The sequence below is a fragment of the Calonectris borealis genome, chromosome 28, assembly GCF_964195595.1.
Source record: "Calonectris borealis chromosome 28, bCalBor7.hap1.2, whole genome shotgun sequence".
Lineage (NCBI taxonomy): Eukaryota > Metazoa > Chordata > Aves > Procellariiformes > Procellariidae > Calonectris > Calonectris borealis.
In genome coordinates this window covers 6,336,139-6,358,771 of record NC_134339.1, presented here as the reverse complement: position 1 = coordinate 6,358,771, position 22,633 = coordinate 6,336,139, and the positions used below count along the sequence as shown (strand labels likewise).

At 42.4% G+C, this 22,633-nt stretch overlaps 1 protein-coding gene across 5 annotated transcripts in view; it reads left to right on the top strand.

Annotated features, from left to right (window-relative positions):
- Window positions 1-13,301, top strand: part of KDM4B (lysine demethylase 4B) — a 94,121-nt gene extending 80,820 nt beyond the window's left edge. For 3 of the 5 annotated variants that reach the window (XM_075175300.1, XM_075175301.1, XM_075175303.1), the window contains 5 exons: window positions 4,129-4,314; window positions 4,461-4,625; window positions 5,420-5,539; window positions 8,390-8,482; window positions 10,231-13,301. In XM_075175300.1, coding sequence (XP_075031401.1) covers window positions 4,129-4,314; window positions 4,461-4,625; window positions 5,420-5,539; window positions 8,390-8,482; window positions 10,231-10,497 — 831 coding nt within the window. In that variant the 3' untranslated portion in view covers window positions 10,498-13,301. The remainder of the gene's footprint in view (window positions 1-4,128; window positions 4,315-4,460; window positions 4,626-5,419; window positions 5,540-8,389; window positions 8,483-10,230) is intronic. The other 2 variants (XM_075175302.1, XM_075175305.1) reach the window with 1 other exon arrangement.
- Window positions 13,302-22,633: the final 9,332 nt, after the last annotated feature.

Below are 22,633 nucleotides of genomic sequence, written 5' to 3'. Positions count from 1 at the left end.
GTTAGGATGTAAGAAGTAGACTTTCAGCCTAATTACTCTGTGTTCAAGAACGTCATCAGGTAAGTATTGTTGTATTTAGACTGACTATAAAAATCTTTCTACTCTGTTGGTCTATACTTGTGAACACCTTTACAGTATGTATGCACACACCGTCCATGTCTGCTGAAAACAGTTGGTGGTGTTACCACATACATTGTGGCTTTATGAGTCTTGTTTGCTACAGGAAAGAAAGCAAATAAATTATCTTGAGCTAAAATTGAAATGGGTTTTAGTGTTATGAACTAGGTAAAAGATTAAAAAAAAAATTAAGGGAGATGCATTCTTCCCTACTTCTGTGCAACATCACCCCACCCTGACGGGGTCTGCCCCACATGTATACGAAATAAGTCAAATTCACTTCCTGTGAATTAACTGGAGTCAGTATGTTTACACCAAAGATTAATTTGGCCTTTTTACTTAAACTAACAAAAGCCAGGAAATTCAGAGCCAGAGCCTGTGAATGTGAAGGCAGTGGTGCTTATAGCAGCAGCATTGGTGTAGTGTGTGAAGAAGTAAAAAGGAAATATAAATTGGACAAGATTGTGTGGAGAAACACACTCATGAGCCATCGTGGAGAGTTTTAGGATTCTTTATAGGAATTTGGAGGTAATTCATGGAGCCTGTGAGGAGTCAGTGGAGGAGTTGGGGGGGTGTCTGTTTTTTGGAGGTGTGCAGCTGCATTTAGGAAGATAAACTCAAGGTGACTAAAAGGTGGTGGTGGTGGATCTGATGACTTTGGCAATGACAGAGTTGATGCAGTACTAGATAAAATTGGAAAGATGGCCTTTGTTGCTGAAAAAGATGGAAAAGGAGAGAAGGAATGATGTGAAGGTTGAGGACAGTTGAAGTGAATGGATGAAAGTAATGAAGGAAAGAGGGGGGTAGGGGTTATCTGTGATTTTTTTTTTTTTTTTTAATGTTTGTATTGTGTTGTGAGAGGGCTGAGGTAACAAGCAGTTGCAGTGATCTGTTTGAAGAGTATCTCCTGTTCTTTGAGCATGCACCAGGCTTCCCCTTTCAAGCATAGACTTTTCAGTCCATTTGGGGGTATTGCATCATTTTAAAGAATGCAGTTTGCATGCTTCCTGATTAATCGTGTATGACGGGCCTGTTCACCTAAATTATTTATGACGTGGAAATTTGGAATAATTAGCTGTCATTCCTCAGTGGAGTAAATGAATTGCAGTGTTCATCATGCAGGAGACAGCCCATTTCTTACTCTCGGCTATGATCTGGCTCTCCGGTGTGCATTTATTCTGAAGATTTTTCTCCTGTGCTTTAGACCTCTCTTCCTGCTACCTCCCCTCCCACAAAAAATGTCTTTAAATCTGCATGTGCTGCTTTACCACAGCACTTGACACCGGTGCTTCTGTCCATCCCATCTCCCACGCTTCCAGATCTTACACATTTTCACTCCTTCCACCATCTTCTACATTTCCGTCTCACTGTAGCTCACATTTTTCTTTATCCTTTGATCATATTTGCTCTGAATATTCCATTGGTGTAGCTCTTCTGCCTGTCACAAGGAGTTTGTCTTGCCACTGGGGTGTCATTAGATGCATGCTAATCCTTCTGGCTTGGAAGAATCCTGTTTGCATCAATAAAGGCAGATTCCTGATACTGGAGGGTTAATGCTCCCTTGAGAGGCAGTATTGAGCACACTGTATATCAGCAGTTGTCCCTGCTGGCGGGAGAATAAGGTATTGACAGTTTAATAATGAGATCTCATTGCTATTGACTTGCTTCCAATGCCGCGTTCCTGCTGTGCACTTTGCTGTGGTGCTTATCTAGCTTTTGAACATGGTCTACAGAGCGATAAAGGCATAACTTATTAAATACTAAAAAACCACATTCTGGCAACACTAAGGCTCTGGCTCTGAATTTCCTGGCTTTTGTTGGTTTAAGTAAAAAGGCCAAATAAATCTTTGGTGTAAACATACTGACTCCAGTTAATTCACAGGAAGTGAATTTGACTTATTTCGTATACATGTGGGGCAGACCCCAGTCAGGGTGAGGTGATGTTGCACAGAAATAGGGAAGAATGCATCTCCCTTTCTTTTACATGTTTTGCTTTCAAGGAAAAGAGCAATACTTTTTGGAGAAGGAATGGTCTTTTATTTGGCTTGGCAATGTGTTGTAGTAGCACAGTGGGGCCCTGGCTCTTAGATATGATAACACAAATAAAACATAACATTGAAATTTGGCAATTCTTATTTTGCATTTACTGGATAGTTTATAATATGATACCGCCCTTAATATTTTTGAGGGTACACTTTTAAGTCAGCTCAGACCTAGAAGCAGAGTGAATTTGTACTTCTGGGGGTTGTATTGGCTTATTGTGTGATCTCGGGTAGCTTATGTTACATTTCTAATCCCGTGGGATGTAGCAATTCATATAGATCTTAAAATTTAGGTCATGTGTTCTGTAATGTTGCATACTTTGAGCACTGCTTTAATGGGAGTGAGGTAAACAAGAGGCCATGAAGAGTGAAAGAGGGGAATAGGGCTCTGTTTAATATCATGCTGCAGAGAAAAAGAATCTGTCATTCATAGTATCATAGTATGTTTATAGGACGTTATGTTTAGGTGATGGATTGGGAGGGAGGCAGGCGGTCAAACCTGGGGGGCAGTGGCTGGAGCAAACCAGTGTAATGTGCTTTGGAGACGGTCATCTGAAATGGGCACTAAAATTACTGCTTTCCTCTGTTCCTCCTTATATGTGGAAATTATTTCTTTGTAATAAATAAATTACATAGCTGTATAGTCTGATTCATGGGCATATAATATCTCTCAGGATTTTATTTATATCAGCCGTTCATTCTAACAAGTAAAATGCATGTTCATCTCTTGGCCGTGGTATTAATTTTTCCCTGATTTGCCTTGTCCAAGCCTCAGCTAAGGTGAAGAAGCTGCCATCGATCAGTGACAGATTTCCTAGACTTAAAATGTTAAAACCTAAGAATGGTGTTTCCAGATAGTTCCTTGGAAACATTATGCAAGTGTCCAACTTAAATTCCTTTAGACTGGGATTCCCAAAACCTGGTTTTCTGTATTTCTGAGGGGCTGGAAAGAAGAATTTGGTGCTGTTAGGGAATGAGGAAATGTATCTCTCTTCCCACTGACACCTAATGCTTGCTGCCAAGTCTACAGTGCCATAAGACTTATGATTTTTAGCTTTGAAAAAATTTAGATTTCTTTTTAAAGTAGTCACACATCTTAAGTTAATTACCTGTACCCCCTAAGTGCTGTCTGATTAGATTAGCCTAATAACTGGATCTGCTTTGCAGAAAACGAGTTTTAAAAGTACTGAAAGATTTCATACCTTTTTCCCTCTCTAATTCTGGTGTTTGGTACAATGTTTTTATTTCTTCTGTTCGCAAAACAGAATTATCTACAATAGCTAATCTGACATGGATACCAATAAAATATTTACAGTTGGTATGTTTGTGTGTAAAATAAACACGCAATATTTTTGTTCCATTATATAAAATTATATTCTATTAGATCTAATAGGTATAATGTTCCATTAAATATAATAGAACAAATTATTACACAGTTATTCCGTGTTCTGTTCTTTCAAAAAATGAAAACATTATTTTCTAGGAGTGTATCTGTGAAGATCCAGCTGCTGTTTGAATTAACATAGATACACTTCATATATCTAAGGAGGATGAGTATTGAGCTGGAGCAGTTCTCAGTAACACTGATGTGTGTTTGCCTGTTATGCCCTCCCTTTCTCTCAGCCCTCCCGTGAACATGGTCTCAAACTGGATTTAAGTCTGCTTCGCTGTCCAGCATGGTTCTGGAGGGCTGAGTTACTGGTAGATGTCGTCATGTTCAAGGGAATGATAAGTTAGTACCTGCTGTAGTTTCTTGGCTTACGAGTGATTCTAGGCAGGTGTATGTAGGCAATTCTGGAAACGTTGGACCTGGCCTCTCAGCAGCAAACATCACCATTTTTGGTGTGGCTTCTGGGCCCCAGACACTAACGGTACGGACTTTTCCACCATGCCAGGTAACAGGGTGCCATACGTTGTGTTAAAGCTGCTGTTGGCTGCCTGCGTAACGCGGACCTGTGTTTCTTTTCAGAAATGTGTGTACTGTCGGAAACGGATGAAGAAAGTGTCTGGTGCCTGCATCCAGTGCTCCTACGAGCACTGCTCCACATCCTTCCACGTGACCTGCGCACACGCAGCCGGCGTGCCCATGGAGCCGGATGACTGGCCCTATGTTGTGTCCATCACTTGCTTCAAACACAAAGCAGCTAACCAGAATGTATGTGTTTTGGTTGTGGTTTGGGTTTTTTGGTTTGGTTTGGGTTTTGGTGTTGGTTTTTGTAGAGCAGTTTCTCTGCACCTGTATTTTTGATGCAGCTTTTATGATTGCGAATTGCAAATTATTCCCTTTTCTCTATAACACAGATTCAGTTTCGAAGGGAGGTGACTCTTGGACAGACTGTGATCACAAAGAACCGGAATGGACTCTACTACAGATGTAAAGTGATTGGCATGACAACACAGACTTTTTACGAAGTAAACTTTGATGATGGCTCATACAGTGACAACGTTTACCCAGAAAGCATTATTGTAAGCAGTTCTCTGTGGAGACTATTACCGTTACAGATGTGTACAAAGTGTAATGCGTGCATTCATCTTCTATGCGCTTTGGGGTGGAACAAAGAAGTAAAACTTAAAAAAAAAAAAACAAAACAAAACAAAAAAAAAGTAAAGCTGCTGCTTGCGTAGAAAAACTCATACTGCTCTTCATTACTGTTCTTGTTTATGACGTTATCTCATTTCCTTTTTTCTGTTCCTTTACAAAGATGTGATTTTGCTATATGCAGATGACTTAACAGAAAGCAATGTTTGTTTTAAGTTGCATCCTATTTGTTTTGTGGTTGAATAATCTCTTATTTTTCAACTGACAAGTGTGATTCATGGGGGAAGCAGATTGTCTGTAAGCACTTCTGGTTCAAAATAGAGAATTCACTTAATAGAAGGAACGTCTAGAAGAGGCTGACTTGTCAGCTCATGCATTCTCTTCCTGATTGTGCCATTGATTCACCATGTGAAACAGAGCAGGTCACCCCGCTTGTTTTTGTTGATACAGGAGATCTGATGTTTTGGGATTTGTAATGAGAAATTCCTTAGAACGGAGAACTGTCACCAGAAGGAGGTGCAAGTGTTTATTTCTGTTCTCTCGCTGGTTAATGGTTTTGTTTGAGATGACTGAAATTAATCACAAGTGCAGAAACTTTCTTATACTCAGTTATAGTGTTGTCTAGCAACTTCCTTGAGCAGTGATTTTAACACACCTCTTTACCTAGTTCTTGAGCTTTGTCTGTGTTGGCTGGCTGACGTCTTTCACTCTGTGTCTTCAGAGCAGAGACTGCATCCAGATGGGACCCCCTCCAGAGGGTGAGTTGGTTCAGCTGCAGTGGACGGATGGAATCATCTATAAGGCCAAGTTCATTGCAGCCCAGATCAGTCAGATTTACCAGGTGAGTGTGGAAGAGTACCCACATACTTCATGTCAGCATATCTGATTGTTGCTCGAATTGTGTAACCCACTGGTGTTGAACGCTTGCTCTGGGCATGAAGGGAGAATTTGCCTTCTGAAATGAATACTGCTGGTAGTCTAAAGAGAAATATAGTGTTAAAATAGGATCAGGGTAAAGGTTTTCTGTGGCAGAGAGTGGATGTATGGATAGACATATGTCTAGATTGTATCTGCTTTTAAAATATAAAAGAAATTTGCCCTTTTCCTTATAGCTCAGATCCGACTCACGTCAAAAGTGACCTACTCGAACTACTCTCTGATGGCTGGAGCTGAGCTTGTTGTCTGTAGTTCCCCATGAGTCAATACCTACATAATTACAACTTTCCTTGACGCTTTGAGAGGAAGTAAGGGAAACGATGGGTCAGGAGACTACTTCAAGGCAGGGAATAATCCTCTGGTCATGGGAGGGTACTTTGTGGAGCAGCAGCAGCATGTGGGAATAATGTCCTGCTGCTCTTGTGTGAGGAATTAGAAACCTTCAATCTCTAGTCTCATACACTCTCACCATCTCTGTTTTTAAGGTGAGAAAAACAGCAGCCAGGTTTTTTTTGTCTTTGAGTCCGTTCCACGTATGGGATTTTTGTTTGTGGAAGGTTGTAATAGTCAGTAAGGGAAGATTTAACCTGGTACACAGTGTTAGTATTTCAGCACAGAAGGTTTTATAAAATGCAACACATTCATTTGATTAAATCCTTTTTAAATGGTAACAAGAAGTTGAAAATTACAGTGATTTGGAAAGTATACTTTGTGCACATCCTTTTGAAAAACATATGCTGAAATTTGCAGATAATTGTTATTTTTAAGAGATTAATGCCTCTGAACAAAAGGCAAAGGAAGTCCCATATCTTGTATTTATTTGAAATGGGGTTCTGGTTTCTGTCCTTTCTACTCAGTGTGTTTCATATCTCTGTGCGAAGAGCACAATAATCCACCTTGTCAGTTAACAGTCTTTTTGGTGTGTATAATGGATGTTAACTGCTTCAGAGAAAACGTGATCTGGGGTGACCCTGGTTATGAATAAGTACAATATATAGTTCCATAAAGATCTATTGTTATGCATGCTTTCCAGTTTAATCACAGTATAGGAAATTGTCATTGATTTCTCGAAGGTACAATAATTCGAAATAGTCTATTCCACTGATAGTGCCAGATGACAGAAAAATATGCACGAGGAGTCTGTGTTTTTCAAATCATGCAGTTACCTATAAGTAAAGCTCTTCTCCATGGGGAAAATAGCCTGAATAGCTTTCCATATTGGTTCCCTATGCAGATACTTTTTCAGTGCTTATAGTGCATCTCTTTTATCTATTTTGGAATAGGATTATCTTTAAAAACACAGAAACAGTTTTGTTATGAAGTAAGTGTGTTCATAGGAAGACAGCATGGATTAGCTTTTGCATTTTAAACTTGTCTTATTTTGCAGTAGCTTCCCAGTTCACATCTCTAAGTCTGTATTTTGTGTGCTAGGATTAGATGTGTATATTTTTAAAAAAAATGAGCCCTAATGACTGTCTTGCAACTTGCGCTAATGTGTGTTCATAACAGGGGTTTAACCCATATCAGTAACTTGGAACTTAAATAAACAAGGTCCAACCTCTCTGTGGCAGTTCAAGATGGCACTGCCCTCAGTTGCAAATCCTGCCTTTCTACTAGAAGTTGAGCTCATGTAGTGGAAATGGCGGACAGCAATCTGCTTGTGCCGTGGCTATTGAACTTCGTAATTCGTGTTCACTTCTGACTCTGTTATGGTGGTGGTGCTCTGTAAAACTAGAGAGTAAATGGGACCAGTAGCATCTTGAACCACTTCAGCAGGGCTCAGCAGAGCTCATCTTTCAAAGCCTGTTCACCCATCTGCGCAGTTATTCCAGCTGATGCATGCGCTCAGTTGAGGGACCTCAGCAGGCATCGCTGAGCTTGCATAACTGATGAGCTGCAAGACCTGGGCAGCGCAGGAGGAGGAGTTCAGGGCACAGATGCTTTCTTCCTTCTGAATTTGTTCAGTCTGAACCTGACATCCCATATTAAGCTGTGGTGTTTGTCCTTCTGCATTATCCAGAAAAGCGTAATAAGTCTTGAGTGAAGGAAATGAGAATCTCTTTAAAAACTTTTAATAGTTATAACATTTTTATATGCACGTTTCCGTAAATAAACATTCCTGTAACATCTGATGCATAATTCATGATATAATCAGTGCTTAGCAAAAAACGTTTGATGTGAGGAGTTGCTACTGGTTTTTGTACCTGGCTGGCTATTTCTGCTTGTTAAAATACAAATGTATTGTAGTAGCTGGAGTTGTTTCTTTATGACGTGTGAAAATGCTTTGTTTAAGATGAAAGAAATTCTTATTACCGTATTGGCTGAATACAGGGCTGCCTTTTATTGTAAGTGAAAAGTTTCTTTTTTTCAGGCTTTGAATCAAAAATTAGTGGAAATCTCTAAGGCTCTGTTTGGCAGGAGGGAGCAGAGATGCTGGTCCAGCTGTAGTATAGACATTTTAGGATCCACAGGAGCACTGAACGAAACCACTTGGGCCAGATAAGACAGGGGTGCCTGAGCAGCACTGAAACCAGCGCTTTTTGGGTTCAGCATCCTTAACACAGCTTAGGGATGCTCATTCTACAGCAATCCTAGAGACATGCAGTGCCAAGAACAGGGGATCATCCGTGGGAGCTGGCCCCTGATGCTTCCTTGGTATTCCCATGAAGGGACCATATGTGGCATAGTCTGGGAATGGGCTGTTGAGGTACTGTAAACGTAGAGGCCAAGTTCTTATTTCATCTTCTGCCTACAGGTCGAGTTTGAAGATGGTTCCCAACTAATGGTAAAGCGTGGTGATATTTATACCTTGGAGGAAGAGCTTCCCAAGAGAGTGAAGTCTCGCCTGGTGGGTATCAAAATAACAGAAACAGTAGAATGGCTGTGACTTGCAGTACTCATTCACATTTTCTTAGCATATTGTTTAGACATTAGGTGAAGGCAGCCTCCAGTTTCTGTGGCTGTAAAACCACTTGTCACTCACAAAACGCATAGAATAGAAGAAATCCTTGATGTGTAAATGCTTGAGAAGCGTTTAAATGATTTTCCCTTTCACATGTTCAGATCTGATTTTTGTTTTGTCTGGTAAAAGATTATGTTCGTATCATTTTACACCATATGAATTTAGTTATATGGACTGTCATTCTGTCTGAATACTGCCTTTCATCAGAAGTGAGGTGAATTGGTCTACAGCTAAGTGGTACCAAACCCCCGTTTCTCACCAAATAGATTTAGAACATAGCTCTTACCTATAAAGCTGTAAATCTAAAAGATCGGGCTGTCTTTAACTGCATACAATGGAATTACTGAGCCTAGAAAATATGAGGGATTTCTTTGATAGCTTTTTTGGTTCCAGACTTGCTGGGTGTTTTCAAACCTGCTGCTTTAACCTTTAAAGCCATCTCATTTAAACAAATGATGAGACTCATTTCTACGCAAATGGAGAATATGCAGTTTTCTTCTTCATTCTAAATGTCTGTTATGTCAGCTACTGCAGGACAGGGATAGATCCACAAAGTTAACCTGTGATAAGGTTGTGGGCTTCTGTTTCTTTTACAAGACAAAAACCTTCCCTTAAGAATACATGAATTGCTGTGCCAAGTTAAACCAGAGATTCAGTGACCCTGTGAATCTGTGGCCACTAGCAGAAGTGCGAGATGCACATCGTCAAGAATGGCCTTTTGACAGGCGAGTCTGTGGAAGAACTGATGACAATTTGGAGGAAACTTTTGTTTGCTCATGCATGAAATCTTCAAGGGTTTTACCCAAAAAACACTTGTAAAATGCTTTCTGAAACGTAGCTCTGGATGGCTTCTCCATCTTATTTGAGGTTGTTTATCTCAATAAGACCTCATGGCATAAATTTTAGAGGTTAATAGTAATTTGCTTTGTTATTCTTGAAAGACTTTTGGTGGCAAAGAAGCACATGTGGATGTGCGCAATATTCCAGTCTATTTAAGCTTGTCTAATAATAAAGTCAACATATTGGAGCCCCGAAATACAGGATTTGGAAGGAAACGTATTCTCTGCAGTGGAGACATCAGGCTTTATAACAGTTCCAGAGAAAGGAATGCAAGCTGGAAAGTGAATAGTTCAGGTCTGGTTGAAAGCTAAGGCTTTTCTCATGCGCTTTCTGCTGCCAGAAGTGTTAGACTGTAGAAGTGATGCTCACAGTGTTTTAATGTAGAACAGCAGAACAAGGCGGTAGGAGATGATAATTTCTACCAAGAAATGCATCTCATTTGAGAGTGTAAGAGCAGGACGAACAGAAGCAATTGTTTGCACAGTGATCCCCAAATGCATTCTTCGGGTCTTTTTTTTTTTTAAATTTCCTCTGTGCCTTCTACTAGGAATGAATACCCTGAAGAGGCAGAGGAGGATAGGAGTAAACGGAGAACTGACAAGGCAGGAACCGAAGTGAAAGATATTCTGAAACAGAAGGAAGGCAACTCGAGGGTTTCTCTTTCCAGTTTGGTTTCAGAAGCCTAGAATTTTTAATTTCACCTGTGTGCTTTGCATGTTTTGGAGTTCATTTTTTCTACAGCAATACTCTGAACCAAATTGTTCACTTGCTGTCCCTGCTGTCTTGTTACGCAGGCGTGCTCCATGGTTTGCACCCGTGACTCTCCCTGTTTTCCTCCTGTGCCTCTAATGATTGTACTTTCGTGTCTCCTGCAGTCCCTCAGCACTGGGGCCCCTCAGGAAGACGTATTTTCGGGAGATGAAGTGAGAGCAGCCAAGCGCCCCCGGATGGGGAATTCAAGAAATCCCGAAGAATACGGACAAAACCCAGATTACTTGGCCTTTATGGAGAGCCTGTTGCAGACGCAGTACCAACCTGGAACTCAGAGCAACATGTTTTAACCAGGATTAATAAAAATATTAAATTAACCCTTTTCAAGCCTGCGGAAAAATAACCAGGAAACTGTGGAATAGAAGACCATCCTTGTGCAATAGCCTGCTGTGAATTCCTTTCATCTACTCTTGGTTTGGACGGCAAGAAAATCCTGTCTGGCTGCACGCTACCTCTACTTTGCCAGACGTTGCTGACCAATAGGAGCTTGAAAAACCTTCAGACAGCATTTCACACGGAGACTTTGGAAGAGTTTGTACTAATGGAGCTTTGTGACTGGCTCCTTTTTATGAGGCTTGGAAAGGGTTAAAATTTGACAAAATGACTTTTTAAAATATGTCAAACTCTTTTGTCTTTAAAGGTGCTATTACATTGACTACTGAAGCAGCCTTTGGAATTGTGTTTTCTGTACATAGGCGTCACCTTTGTGAAGTTTTCTATAAATGAGCATTATTAAAAAAAAAAAGCAAACAAAAATAGGAAAACAAAAGTTTCCACAAAACATTTTTCTAGATTATGGCTTTAAAACAGAAAACAAACAAAATCCTCCCCCCTCCCCCCCAAATGAAATGTGACTAATATTACAGCGGGGAGAGAGAGAGCAAGAGCAGATGTCCTGGAAAGTTCTGGGTTCTTTTTTGTAAAAAAACACTATCTTCTTTGTAAGCTGGGGAAGATGGGGACAGAAATGTTTCATAGCTGGGATGTTTCTTACCGTTAGATCTCTTAGACGTGTGATAGATATGTGCATTTCTGCCATGTCACCAGGAAGGGACTTAGGGAAGAAATGACCAGGTTTGGGTCATTCTTGTCATCTTCCTTCCCCATCTTTGCCATCACAGTTGCTTTCTAGTTAAAAATCAGCATGGCTTTCAGTTGCAATATGCCATTCAGTTTTGGCAAGCGTTCTGTTGCTGCTTCTTGTGTTAGTTCCTTTACGAGCCATCCCCCTTCCCCACTGCAGACTAGAGCATTGAGGGGTTGCTCTAGCTCTCTGGTAGGCATGTCTCCCATAGGAACCTTCTTCTTTTCTTTGGCTTTTTTTTTTTTCTTTTTTTTTTTTTTTGAGTTGTGCTCCTTACAGTTGTGAGAATCATTCCATGACAGAAGCCTGGGAGGTGTTTGTATGATTTTCTTTTATCCTATTAAAGAAGAAATTCCCCAAACGTCTTTGATTGTTGTGACATCCTTTACTTAAGTAAAGACTGAGCCTTTGAGATACTCCCGGGGAATAGGAAGGCAAACCCTTCATTTGATTGGACTCAGTTCACTGAGAATGGAACGAGCATTAAAGGCAAAAACAAATCCTAAAGTATTGAGTGGGCAGCTCCCACTTGAACACTTGAAAATCACCTCCGGTCGAAGAGCTGTTATGGAGCAGTGTTTTGTAAAAGAGCCTGATCCCAGACCCTGCTGAAGTCACTGGAAAGTCTTCCACTCTCTTTGGACGACCTCTGTCAATTCAGAGGGAAAGAAAAAGACAGCCCTAGTACAGAGTTGGGAAGGGGACGTGGCTTCCACGATGTCTGGGTGAAGGGGGGCGAGGGCGCATCGTACCACTCACCTCAATGCCTTGGCCTGGCAGAAGCCGCTGTGAGATAGCAGAGCTATCCAGAACGCTGCACAGCAATCTTTTCCACTTAATTCCCTGAAATTACTGGACAGAAAGAGACAATATTCTTTCTCTTTTTTTTTTTTTAAGCCCCTTTGCAAGGTGGTCATTGTTCTGTGGAGAGATTTTAAGCAACACTATAGCTGGATCTTTAAGGGAATAAGTGGGAAGGATTTGTGGGCTAGCAGATGGTAGATTAGCATCTTAAGAGACTCGATGGGTATTAAACTGTCCTAGTGAAAGAAAGGAGATAGAATAAAGCAATTTTTTTTCATTTTTAAATTTTGATTTTTGTTTTCCCTTGAGAGAATTGGAGTTCTCTTTATATCTTACTGCCTCTGCTACGGGTTATTTTCTTTGTGTGTGAGTGTCTGTGTGCGTGTGCACGCGTGCGTGTTTGTAAGACGTTTGAAACAGAGTTTTTTTTATTTCTGAGTTGTTGACGTTTTCAGTAGATGTCTCCAAGAATAAAAACAAACTGAGACTAATAAAAGTTTTAAAAATTGGCAAGGTTCGTAAAAGCCTCGGTTGTTACTCCTACCTAGCTGTCTCCTGTCGGTTAAGACATGATTTAGTAGAAAACTTGCTTGTATAAAAGAATAAGAATGTTGCCAGGCCACAAGAGAAATATTTAAAGCAATTGAAAGAGAATTTAAACAGCAGAGGATTTTTTTTGGAGGTGGGAGGGGAAGGGTGGGATGGGATGAGTGGTTGTGAGCAATGGGGAATTTCCTCTGCATGTTAAAGTCCTGACTGAAATAGCACCATTACTGTATTCATATGTCGTACCTTTTTAAAATACTATTTATATTGTAAAAACAAAGTGTGTTTCCTCACCCCATATTCAGATGATGAGTTATGTTTAAACGTGAACCTGGAACTGTAGAATGCCCTTCCTTGTTGCAGGGGTTCTCCCTTTTTGTTTATTTTTAAATCCCTCTTTTTGGTTTAGAAATGACTTGTGCAAATTATCTATAATAACCATATGTGCATCACACTATTGAAAAGGAAATAGGAAATGCACATTCCTACCCTCCCCTTCCTCCAGTGAAATATATTTGTAAGTGTCTGATTATGTGCTATAAAAATAATGATTTTTTTTTTCTCCCCCTAGATTAAGGATGTGATGTATTTTTGCATATTTTTTTTCTCTGCCTCTAGGTTCATAATGAATTAAAGGCTGTTGAGCACTTCAGAATTACACTTTTTGGGGGGTTGAAGTCTCTTCATTTCTAAGTTTAAAGTCTTTTGTGCTGCAGGAGAAGGTGGCTCCCAGATCTGGTTGGTAAAGCTGGTAAAACTGAGCCAAGAGAAGCTGAGACTGATGAAGAGCAACGTGATCTTTTCCTTCCTCTCTGTTAACCGTGCAGGAGAAGAGGTCTGTCATTGCACTCCTTCCCAAAATTAAGAACCCAGCTTGCAATGCATTTTTGTCCAAGGTCCAGGATTTGCTCTAGCTGGCCAGTTCATGAGAACCGTGGTTGCTAAATAGCCAGAGGTGGTTCTAAAATCCTTTATTTTTTAAATCACCACTTTTCTACTTCCTTTTTGGAGTCTGCTTCATAGCCTTCCAGTAGCCTTTCTTTCTAGCCCTTGGGGGTCGTGCTGACATTAAACCTCTTAAAATAGCATCTTCCTGAACCTTCATTTAAACATCTTCATTTCCTATCCTGAGCCCTGATACTTTTCTACAAATTCCTCCCCAGTTGTTGCAGTATGAGGCTAATGCTGCAGATTATGTGAAAGAAAAGAAATCTCCAACTTCCAGTCTTTTGCAGCTTAATAGTTTTTCTTGAGATAATCTGAGGAATCATACTAGTGGGAAGAAGCTGCTGATACAAAGTCCGTTGGAATTTACACCCACACAAAGCTTACCTTTGAAGTTAAGGTCTGCTATATTGCTGTAATAAGAACTAATATAATTTTAAAGATGTCTTAAGAAGCAGTACGTACTTCCAAGTAACTGCCTGGATTAGTGATCAAAAGGCAAGGATGAAACCTCTCCGTCACTCAGTCAGGGCCTTGCAGGGTGGAATAGACATTTCCACACAAACCCACCTAAGTCACCGTGGGTTTCTGTTACTTGCTGAGATTGCTACGCTAAAATACAGATGATAGAGGGTTACAGGAAATTATGCTGTGCCCAGGGAGTCCTCAGGGAGACGATGTGAATACTATAACTGCTGTAGTGAAGAGCTTTGCTTCCTATGCCTTCCTCTGCCTAAGCACTGTTCAGGGCTGGATGAAAAAGTGCAGATGAGCACAACTCATTAGCCTCTTCTTCTAACCTCTGCATCTTTCTCATCCCTGGGGAAAGTGTATTTGTGTGTATCTCTTAAACCTCTGCAGCTGAGCTGCATCTCTTACTAAAGCATGCTTCGGTTTCATCCTTTTGCTTTTCCACGCTCTCCGTTTGTGCCAGCTCCGTCCCCTGGCGTTCCTGCCGCTGCGCTCCTCCAGCCCCGGACAGCACGTTCCTGCGCTGGTACCTGCTGTGCAGCTCCCTCCCGCCAGCCGTTTGCCTCTGCTCCTGCCCTGCAGAGTGCTTTGCTTAGGACTCGGCCATTAACGGACCCGAGCTGCCAAGGTAGGGACGAGAGGCCCATATGTGATGCTTTGTCTCGCGCAAAGGACTGCAGTTTCTTACTGCTTTGCAGAAGTCCATCTCGCTCAGGCTGGTGAACAGCAGGGTGCATTCACACAAGCAGATGTTTTGAAACCTGTAGCATAGAAGCTGATAAAACTCCCTGAGTCAGTGTCACCAACTGTCACATGCACAATAAAGCCATTTTGTGATAATTGCTGGCAGCAATGAGAAGACGGGGACCAACAGGCTACTTATTCCTGCTCTGAGGTCAGCAGAGATTTTTGCCGTATGCCTGGAGAGTAGAACAGTGGCTGGAGATTCATTAACTCCTTGTCTGGTTGGAGAAAAATCTTTAGCTTGGTGAGAAGAAATGGAGGAGATGATTCCTTTTTTTTCTTTGTAAAGGACAGGATTATTTAGAAAAGTAAAAATAGCAGTGTCGATTGGGATGAGGCTATTTAGTGCTGGGGCTGAGTGGACAGCCTCAACTTCCATAAAGCTTGGTTAGATGTCTACCACTTTGTCCTTTGCTGTGTCATGGTTCTCTCACTCTGGGCAACTTCTTGTGGTAACTTCTAGTCCTGTTGAAACAATTCTTCTTGCAAATGCGTTACTGCAAATCTTCAGCGTGCAAATCTATGTGAGCATGTTCACACATGGTATTTTGTGGCTTTCCCATTCACGGCCTCTCTTTCTGGCTTCCAGCTCCGCTGCTTGTACGTGGGAGGACATCACAGGCTTTCAGGCACTCCCTCTTTGGTGTACTTGCTCCTTTCCTTCTTTGCTTTACTTTTGTGACTGTTCAGTTTAGGAAAAGAGCAGATGATGGAAAAAAACCTTGTCACATGCTGTAGACAACTGTGCTTTGGCCAGTTTTGCAGAACTTCTATTTCTTGAGGTTATTCTGTAGGGATTTTTCTCTGTTCCTCTTCCCTCGCTGTTCATATTAGTTCTTCATTAGTAGTTCTCCTTCAGCTTGAACAAATTGCACCAGTTTAATAAAACAACTCATTAAGCAGGTGCAATTCCCTTCTGGAAGAATGCCCTTGTTTTGGTTGGAGTGGTTTACTCAGGGAGTTTTAGCTTAAGGTAATCAGGAGCCGTTTTAACCTAAACTTTGCTTTGAATCTGGGCATGCTGTTTTAGTTTAATAGCAATTTGAGTTGAACTAGTGGAATTTCTCATGAGGGCATGTCTTCTGTGGTGGTGGGCATCATTCATCTGAGGGCTCAGAGGAAAACGGTGGTAGATCAGCACGTTGCTTATGTCAATTCTCTTTCGGGCTTGAATTTCTTCATACTGTAAGGTGAAGCCTTTCCTGCAGTAGGTTCCTTTGCTAACGCTGCAGTGGGCAAGTCCTTGTTAGTTTTCTTGTTTGGGCTTCTTTTCCCTGCCCTACATATAGCTAAATGTGGTCTAATAAGCTTTTTACACCCTTTTTGAAATAATTAAATGATTCCAAAGTCCTGACCTGCAAATAGACCAAATTGGACAGAGCGCAGGTCTGTAGAAGAGCTTTTTCAGGCATGCGATTGTAATTTGACCGATTAAAGCAAGGAGCAACGCTGTCTGCGTGGAACCTGCTGAGTGCCAGAGCCGTCCCTCTCACCAGGTAGGTGTGATAACAGCTACGTACAGCTACTTCCACGCTCTCCCGTTGTCTGGCGCGTTGCTGCTGCGTCCCGGGGCTCTGGCCTGCATGTCTGTCTGCAGGGTGCACGGAGGAGCCCTGTGACGAGTACCTCTTGTGATCCTTGTTGTTTCCCGTGGCATTAGTTTCATGTTTCTTGGAGGAAGGACAATTTCTCGAAGGACAATTCGTCGCTTTATCTCATTACAGGTTAATGAGGAGACCCTGCAAATGAGTTTAACCCCGTGAAATTTTAACAGTGTCTGCTTCAGAGTACCTGATACAAGTGATACCTGCCAGTGCTCCTTGGGCTTGCGCACAGGAATAAAGATTGAACAAATTGCTTGAGATCCCAGCAGAAACACTCCGAACGAGTTCCTGTGGGTTCCTGATTTCCAGCCCCACATTTAGGTCATCTCTCTTGCTTCTGGTCCCATGAACAACTGCACTGGCACACACACACGGGGAATGGCGGGGGGAAGGCAAATCAACTTTGGCAAAATACCAAGACTCGAATGAGTTGGAGATGTTGAGCTAGAATTATTTGGCAGCTTTGGTAGCAGAAGAAGATAACTACTTGGTTTACTTGCACACCAATAGAAAATTACTGGGAGTTATTTATTCGGCATTAGAGGAGCAAAACAATTACATTTTTTGTTTCCAAGAGGGGAAACATAAAGGTCACTGTGCAAATATTATTTGGAATTACATAGCGACCACAGCTTAGCCACATTTCCTGTGGAATAAATAAGAATTTGGCTGTGTTTCAGCATAGTTGACTTTGGCTTACGTCTATACCCTAGCCTTGCCATTTCAGATGCCAGCTGCTAATATCCCCCAGCAAATGAGCTCGTGGCCAAGCTGCCTCTGAAACAGGAGTGATACCCTCCCCTGTGCCCCAGAACATTGTTTAAAAATAAATAAATGGACAGATCCACTGCTCATCTGCTTCATTTAATGGAGCCATCTCTCGAAAACACAGCGAGTTTTCTTTGATTAGGAATGAATGGTCAGTTACGCATGATACAAGCCAAGATGCTGCTGCCATTTAGAATAGCAGGGATTCATTTGCCTGACTAAAAAGATCAAATCTGAGTTGATTGTAGCTACAGAAGGGTCACTGGACAATTTTCTACGTGGAGAAGCAGTGAGATGGGAAGAAGGGCTGTTGTGCAAGTCCGATTTCCTTGTGTCTCTGCTTAGAGCTGCGGTTCATTTCCTTTTGGTTATCTTAATAGCTTGGAGCCACTAGAGAATATCTAGACTGAAAAAGTGGTGCATCTGATTAATCTGGGATTCAGATATAACATAGAATTAACACTGCAATCCAGTAGTTTTGTGTCCTGCGTTGGGTGATTAGCGTGAGATTTTTGTCAGCGTATAGTGAAAAATCTGCCTGATTGCAACTGTTTCTGTGAGATCCCACTGCTTAGGGGTGTTTCTGTTTTACAAGAACAATTTATCATAACATTTCTTACTACTCCAGAGGCATAGACAATTGGCTACTTATTAAATGCTATGATTTCTCTCACTTCTGTGATGTTCTCGAATCAAGGACCTGGTCCATTTTGCCCAAATTAATTTCTCTGTAGTTTTTCTCAGTAGTAAGAGATGTCCTCAGTTTTTTTCTAGCTGGGATTGAGGTGTTCATGCTCAGACCTGAGTAGCTAAGTACCTGCAGATGACATGGTCTTCATGGATCTCTGCGATGAGCAGCAGCGCACTGACTTATTACAGTGGCCACACTGAAGTTCCCTTTGTTGAAAATTGCCTGGGGATTTCCCAACCACCATGTGATAAAGCTGGGAAGGGAACCCCCGACGTGAAGCCTCCCAACCCCATTGCAGTTTATGCTTGTAGATGCTTCCCTTGACTTCGGACGTCATTTTATGTTTTTAAAAGATTTACTCTCAGCACTACGACCAAACTTCATGTCTAGTTGTAGCACTGCTAGAATCATTGCAGTATTTCACTCTCAGCAGGTGGTTGGCTGCAAAGAGGGGAAACAAAACACTAACTATTTCCTTGGCACACTGGGTTTTTCCTTACGCACTTTCCATTGCAGCCTGGGCTCTCTCGGCGGCTCCTGATCCTAGACCAGAGTATTTCTATCCTCACGCTCCTACCTCCCCCCCCTCACCAAAAGCCCAGTAAAAGGGAACATCCCTTGGGTTTCTTTTGTCAAGACCACGGCGTGACTGGGCCTTGGCAGTCCCCTGATGCAATATGAATACAGCCTGATGTATGTCAGTGACAGTGTCTTGTCACCTCTCTCATGTGCTTCTATTTGCCGCCATAATCGGCGCCCCTGAAAGGCAAGGCTGTGCTGCCGCTATTAGGTATAATTGTCATTGTGACAGGTCCATTGTGGGGGAGAAAATTTGTGCCTTTCAGAGCTGTCTCTCCGATAAAGAGCAGCAGGAAAATCGGAAATGAATCCCCTGGCGCAAGACTGTCGCGGGGATCAGGGGGTCAGCACCCATGGCTGCGGGCAGGGGCTGCCCCCCCCACCTTCAGCTGGGGTCTGCGGAGCCATGGCCGCTCCCCGCAGCCCCCGCGCTGCAGACAGGTTTTCTTTCCTCATCCCCTCTTTGAATCGAGAAAGGCAAAGCATTAACCGTTCTGTTGTTTACTCCTCTCTGCAGATTTGCCCGCCTTGGACGTGTTGTGTTCCCGTGGGGGACACCCACATGTGCATGGACCCCCCAGCTCTGCACAGGGCAGGGACAACTTCCAGGCTGAGCCTGGGACCGCCGGGCAGGTGAGTTGGAACCCCAGAGAAGGTGCGCTTGCACAGCCCCAGTTGCGGGTAAGTTAATTCTCTCCTGCCACTGAGCTCTTGGGGGATCCCTTTTGGTCGTGTCTGATGGATGTTCCTCGCTGAAGAACAGGAGGAACCCATCCTCCTCTGGGGACCTGGACTGAGGCTCTTCCCTCCCAGCACGGCTGTACGACCTCAAATGATGGCGCTTAAATTAAAGGCGAATTGCCACAAGCTCTCGGTAGTTTTAGAGCTACCAGAACACTAATTATAGTAACCTTACAACCCTCTTTTAAAGCTGTTTATTGCTACATGAGAAAAGTAGTAGTGAAATGTCTCGTGATTGTGCGTGTAAGATGCATTGCACCTGGAATACTGTGTTCAGTTTTGGGCCCCTCACTCCAAGAAGGACATTTTGGTGCTGGAGCGTGTCCAGAGAAGGGCAACGAAGCTGGTGAAGGGCCTGGAGCACAAGTCTGATGAGGAGCGGCTGAGGGAACTGGGGGTGTTCAGCCTGGAGAAGAGGAGGCTGAGGGGAGACCTCATCGCTCTACAACTACCTGAAAGGAGGTTGTAGCGAGGTGGGGGTCGGTCTCCTCTCCCAAGTAACAGTGATAGGACGAGAGGAAACAGCCTCAAGTTGCGCCAAGGGAGGTTTAGATTGGACATTAGGAAAAATTTCTTTACTGAAAGCGTGGTCAGGCCTTGGAACAGGCTGCCCAGGGAAGTGGTGGAGTCACCATCCCTGGAGGTATTTAAAAGACGTGTAGATGAGGCACTTAGGGACATGGTTAGTGGGCATGGTGGTGTTGGATTGACAATTGGACTCGATGATCTTAGAGGTCTTTTCCAACCTTAATGATTCCATGATTCTATGATTCTATGATTCTATTTTGGAGACAAATTTTGATGAAAATCAATTTGTCTGTTGGTTTTCCTCTCCCAACTTCTGCCTGGATACAGCTGAGCACAAAAAACCCCTCAGCTGAGAAGTTTTTATAGTTGCACCAAGATCTCTAAAACAATTTCTCCTAAAATATTCAGGCTTAGTCACCAGTGTGAAGGAATAGCGAACTTCTACGGTTTTGGAGCTGCGTGCCAACACAAACGCGCAAAACGCCTCTGGCATTGCACCTGGGACGCGAAGCCCCTGTCAGCGCAGGGGTGAAAACGAGAATAAAATTAGCTCCTGGGAGGCCCAGCCGAGCTCCGGAGCAAGCCGGGCGATCTGCCCCGAGAGCTACTGTGTCCCGCTGTAGTTTCCTGACGCCGATATTCATCCTGCCGTTGCCTTCTGCCTTAAGTACAGCATCTCGCTCTTCCGTGCCTCAGCTTCTAAGTCTGTATGGTGATGATTATAATCCTGCCATCCTTTTCCTTCTTATTTTTATGTCAGTTCTCAGTAGGGGAAGTTTCTCCTTTTGAACAGCCTTGCTTTCAATTTAACAACTCTCTGCTTTCCTGTAGAAAATTGCAATTCTTCCAGCTGCTTTATTCCTACACCAGGTTAATTTCTTTCCTCGGGGCTTGACTGCACTGTGTTGGGTGAGGAGGAGGAAAGCACTTGCCAGGAGCAGGCTTTCAGTGCTGAGGCGCTCCTCCAAGCTCCTGGTATTTCTCTTAGGGCTTCCTCCAGTCCAGAGCAAGGAAAAAAACGTTAAAATCAAGGTAGTGGAACCCAACACAATAATTTACACTTGTTTGTTAACTCAGTATTTTCATGATTTATTAACACCAAAGTAAATCAGGGAAATTTATTGCACTGCATTTTTGTATTACGATATATCCTGCATACATGATGGGATTAAGACTGTATGATATAGGAGTAATAAAACACAGTTAAGACAGGCTTGTGCCCTGGAAATGGTTTGCAGTCTCTGTTGGGGCGATACCACAACTCTGTCTAGGACACAGTGAAAAAGGATGACGGTGAAAATAATGGGAACATGTGGTTCGCTGTACATACAACAGAGTGTGTAATTACGAGCCATCTGGATATTGTATTTTAGTGACACGATAGACAAAGAAATAATAAAGCATGAATGAAAACTTGAGGCAGTTTGCCACTGCTAATGTGGTAGTGGTTACTCTTATAGAAGGATTTGAAGTTTACAATTTCAGGGTAAATTTGGGGCAAGAAGAAAGAGTATTACGTGGTATTTCTGCCACTCTTTGCAGCTGCCTTCTCGTAGTGACATGCACCCAGCAGTAGGGTGGAATGAGATTATGAATGGATAAACTTATTTGGAATGCTTAATTTCTTTAAAGTGATTATTTGTTTCCAAATTGTCTTTGCTATGCTCTAAACGTACACTGCGCTTCTGAAGAGGTGGATAAGCTCAGAAGAAAACAAAATAATACAGTGAATTTTTTTGGCATCTTAAATGTTTCGCTAGTTGGATGCCGTCTCAGATGTTATGAGCTGAGGTGTAAAACCAGGTTTGGCGTAGATCCAGCATCCCCCCCTAGGAAAGGCATGAGAATTACCCGTGAGAGAGACATCAAATGCTCAGTCAAGGCTGGATCCTGCTGCCACTAGAATTCTCTGAGAGAGAAACCATTTTAGACTTTTTTTTTTTTTAAAAAAAGTAAAATCCCTGCGAATTATGCAAGGCTACTTTGAAGTCTCGGAGGGAGCTGATGTTCATTCTGCATCCCTCCTTGGAAAGGGGCTCGGGTGAGAGCCAGCTCCCGCAGCGAGAGGCCAAGGAGCCAGCCCGGAGCAGAGCCCTCGGCGATTCCTGCGTGGCAGGAGCCGTGCGCCCCGGAGCTTCACCCACGGAGCCCCAGCCAGGCTTGGGGGAGTTGCTGCCTTCCCCGACAAACAGGGGAACAGACAAAAGCCGCCAAGATCTGATAATAAAATCTGTTTGGAACAGCTGTCTGCTGACAAGTATAATAAACTGTATTAATGGTGTCATTATTATTCCCTAATTAAAAGCTAATAACTAAGAGTTAATTGCCTTTAAAAGATGAAGCAGTGCTATGGCAGGGATTTATCTCTGTTTTTCTTTGCTTGCCTGGCTGTGCTGATATTTTCAGGCTAATTAATTGAATCAAATCTTACTGAAAACTAATAATCTCTCTATATTGATTCAACCGATTGAATTAAAAGGTGTTTGCTGTGTGCTCGTTTTAAAAAAATATGTGTGCTCTTTGCAACTAGTAACCTCGGGTGATGATTGTCAGCAGGGCTTAGTGTGGCACAGAGTACAGAGGCTCTCGGTGGCAAGATGTTTTGATGGGGAAAACTTTCCCCTGATGTTAAGAGGAGAGAACTGGAGCATCTTAGGAGCTGGAGGGATCCCACTGCCTCTAACTCGGTTATTGCTGAATAACTGTTCTAGTGTAGATGGACACAAAGCACCTGCAGCCTTAATAAATGGATTTTATCCAGAGACAGCAAAAAAAAACCCAAAACAAAACTATCCTGAGATTTTTGTTCAGATGTTGATTAAGATTTTTGCAGTCAGTGTGGGATGAAGTGTTGTGTTAGAATCTGATCTTTTTTCATCTGATGGGCGAGAAGCCATTTACAAGTCTTAAGTCTTACAAGG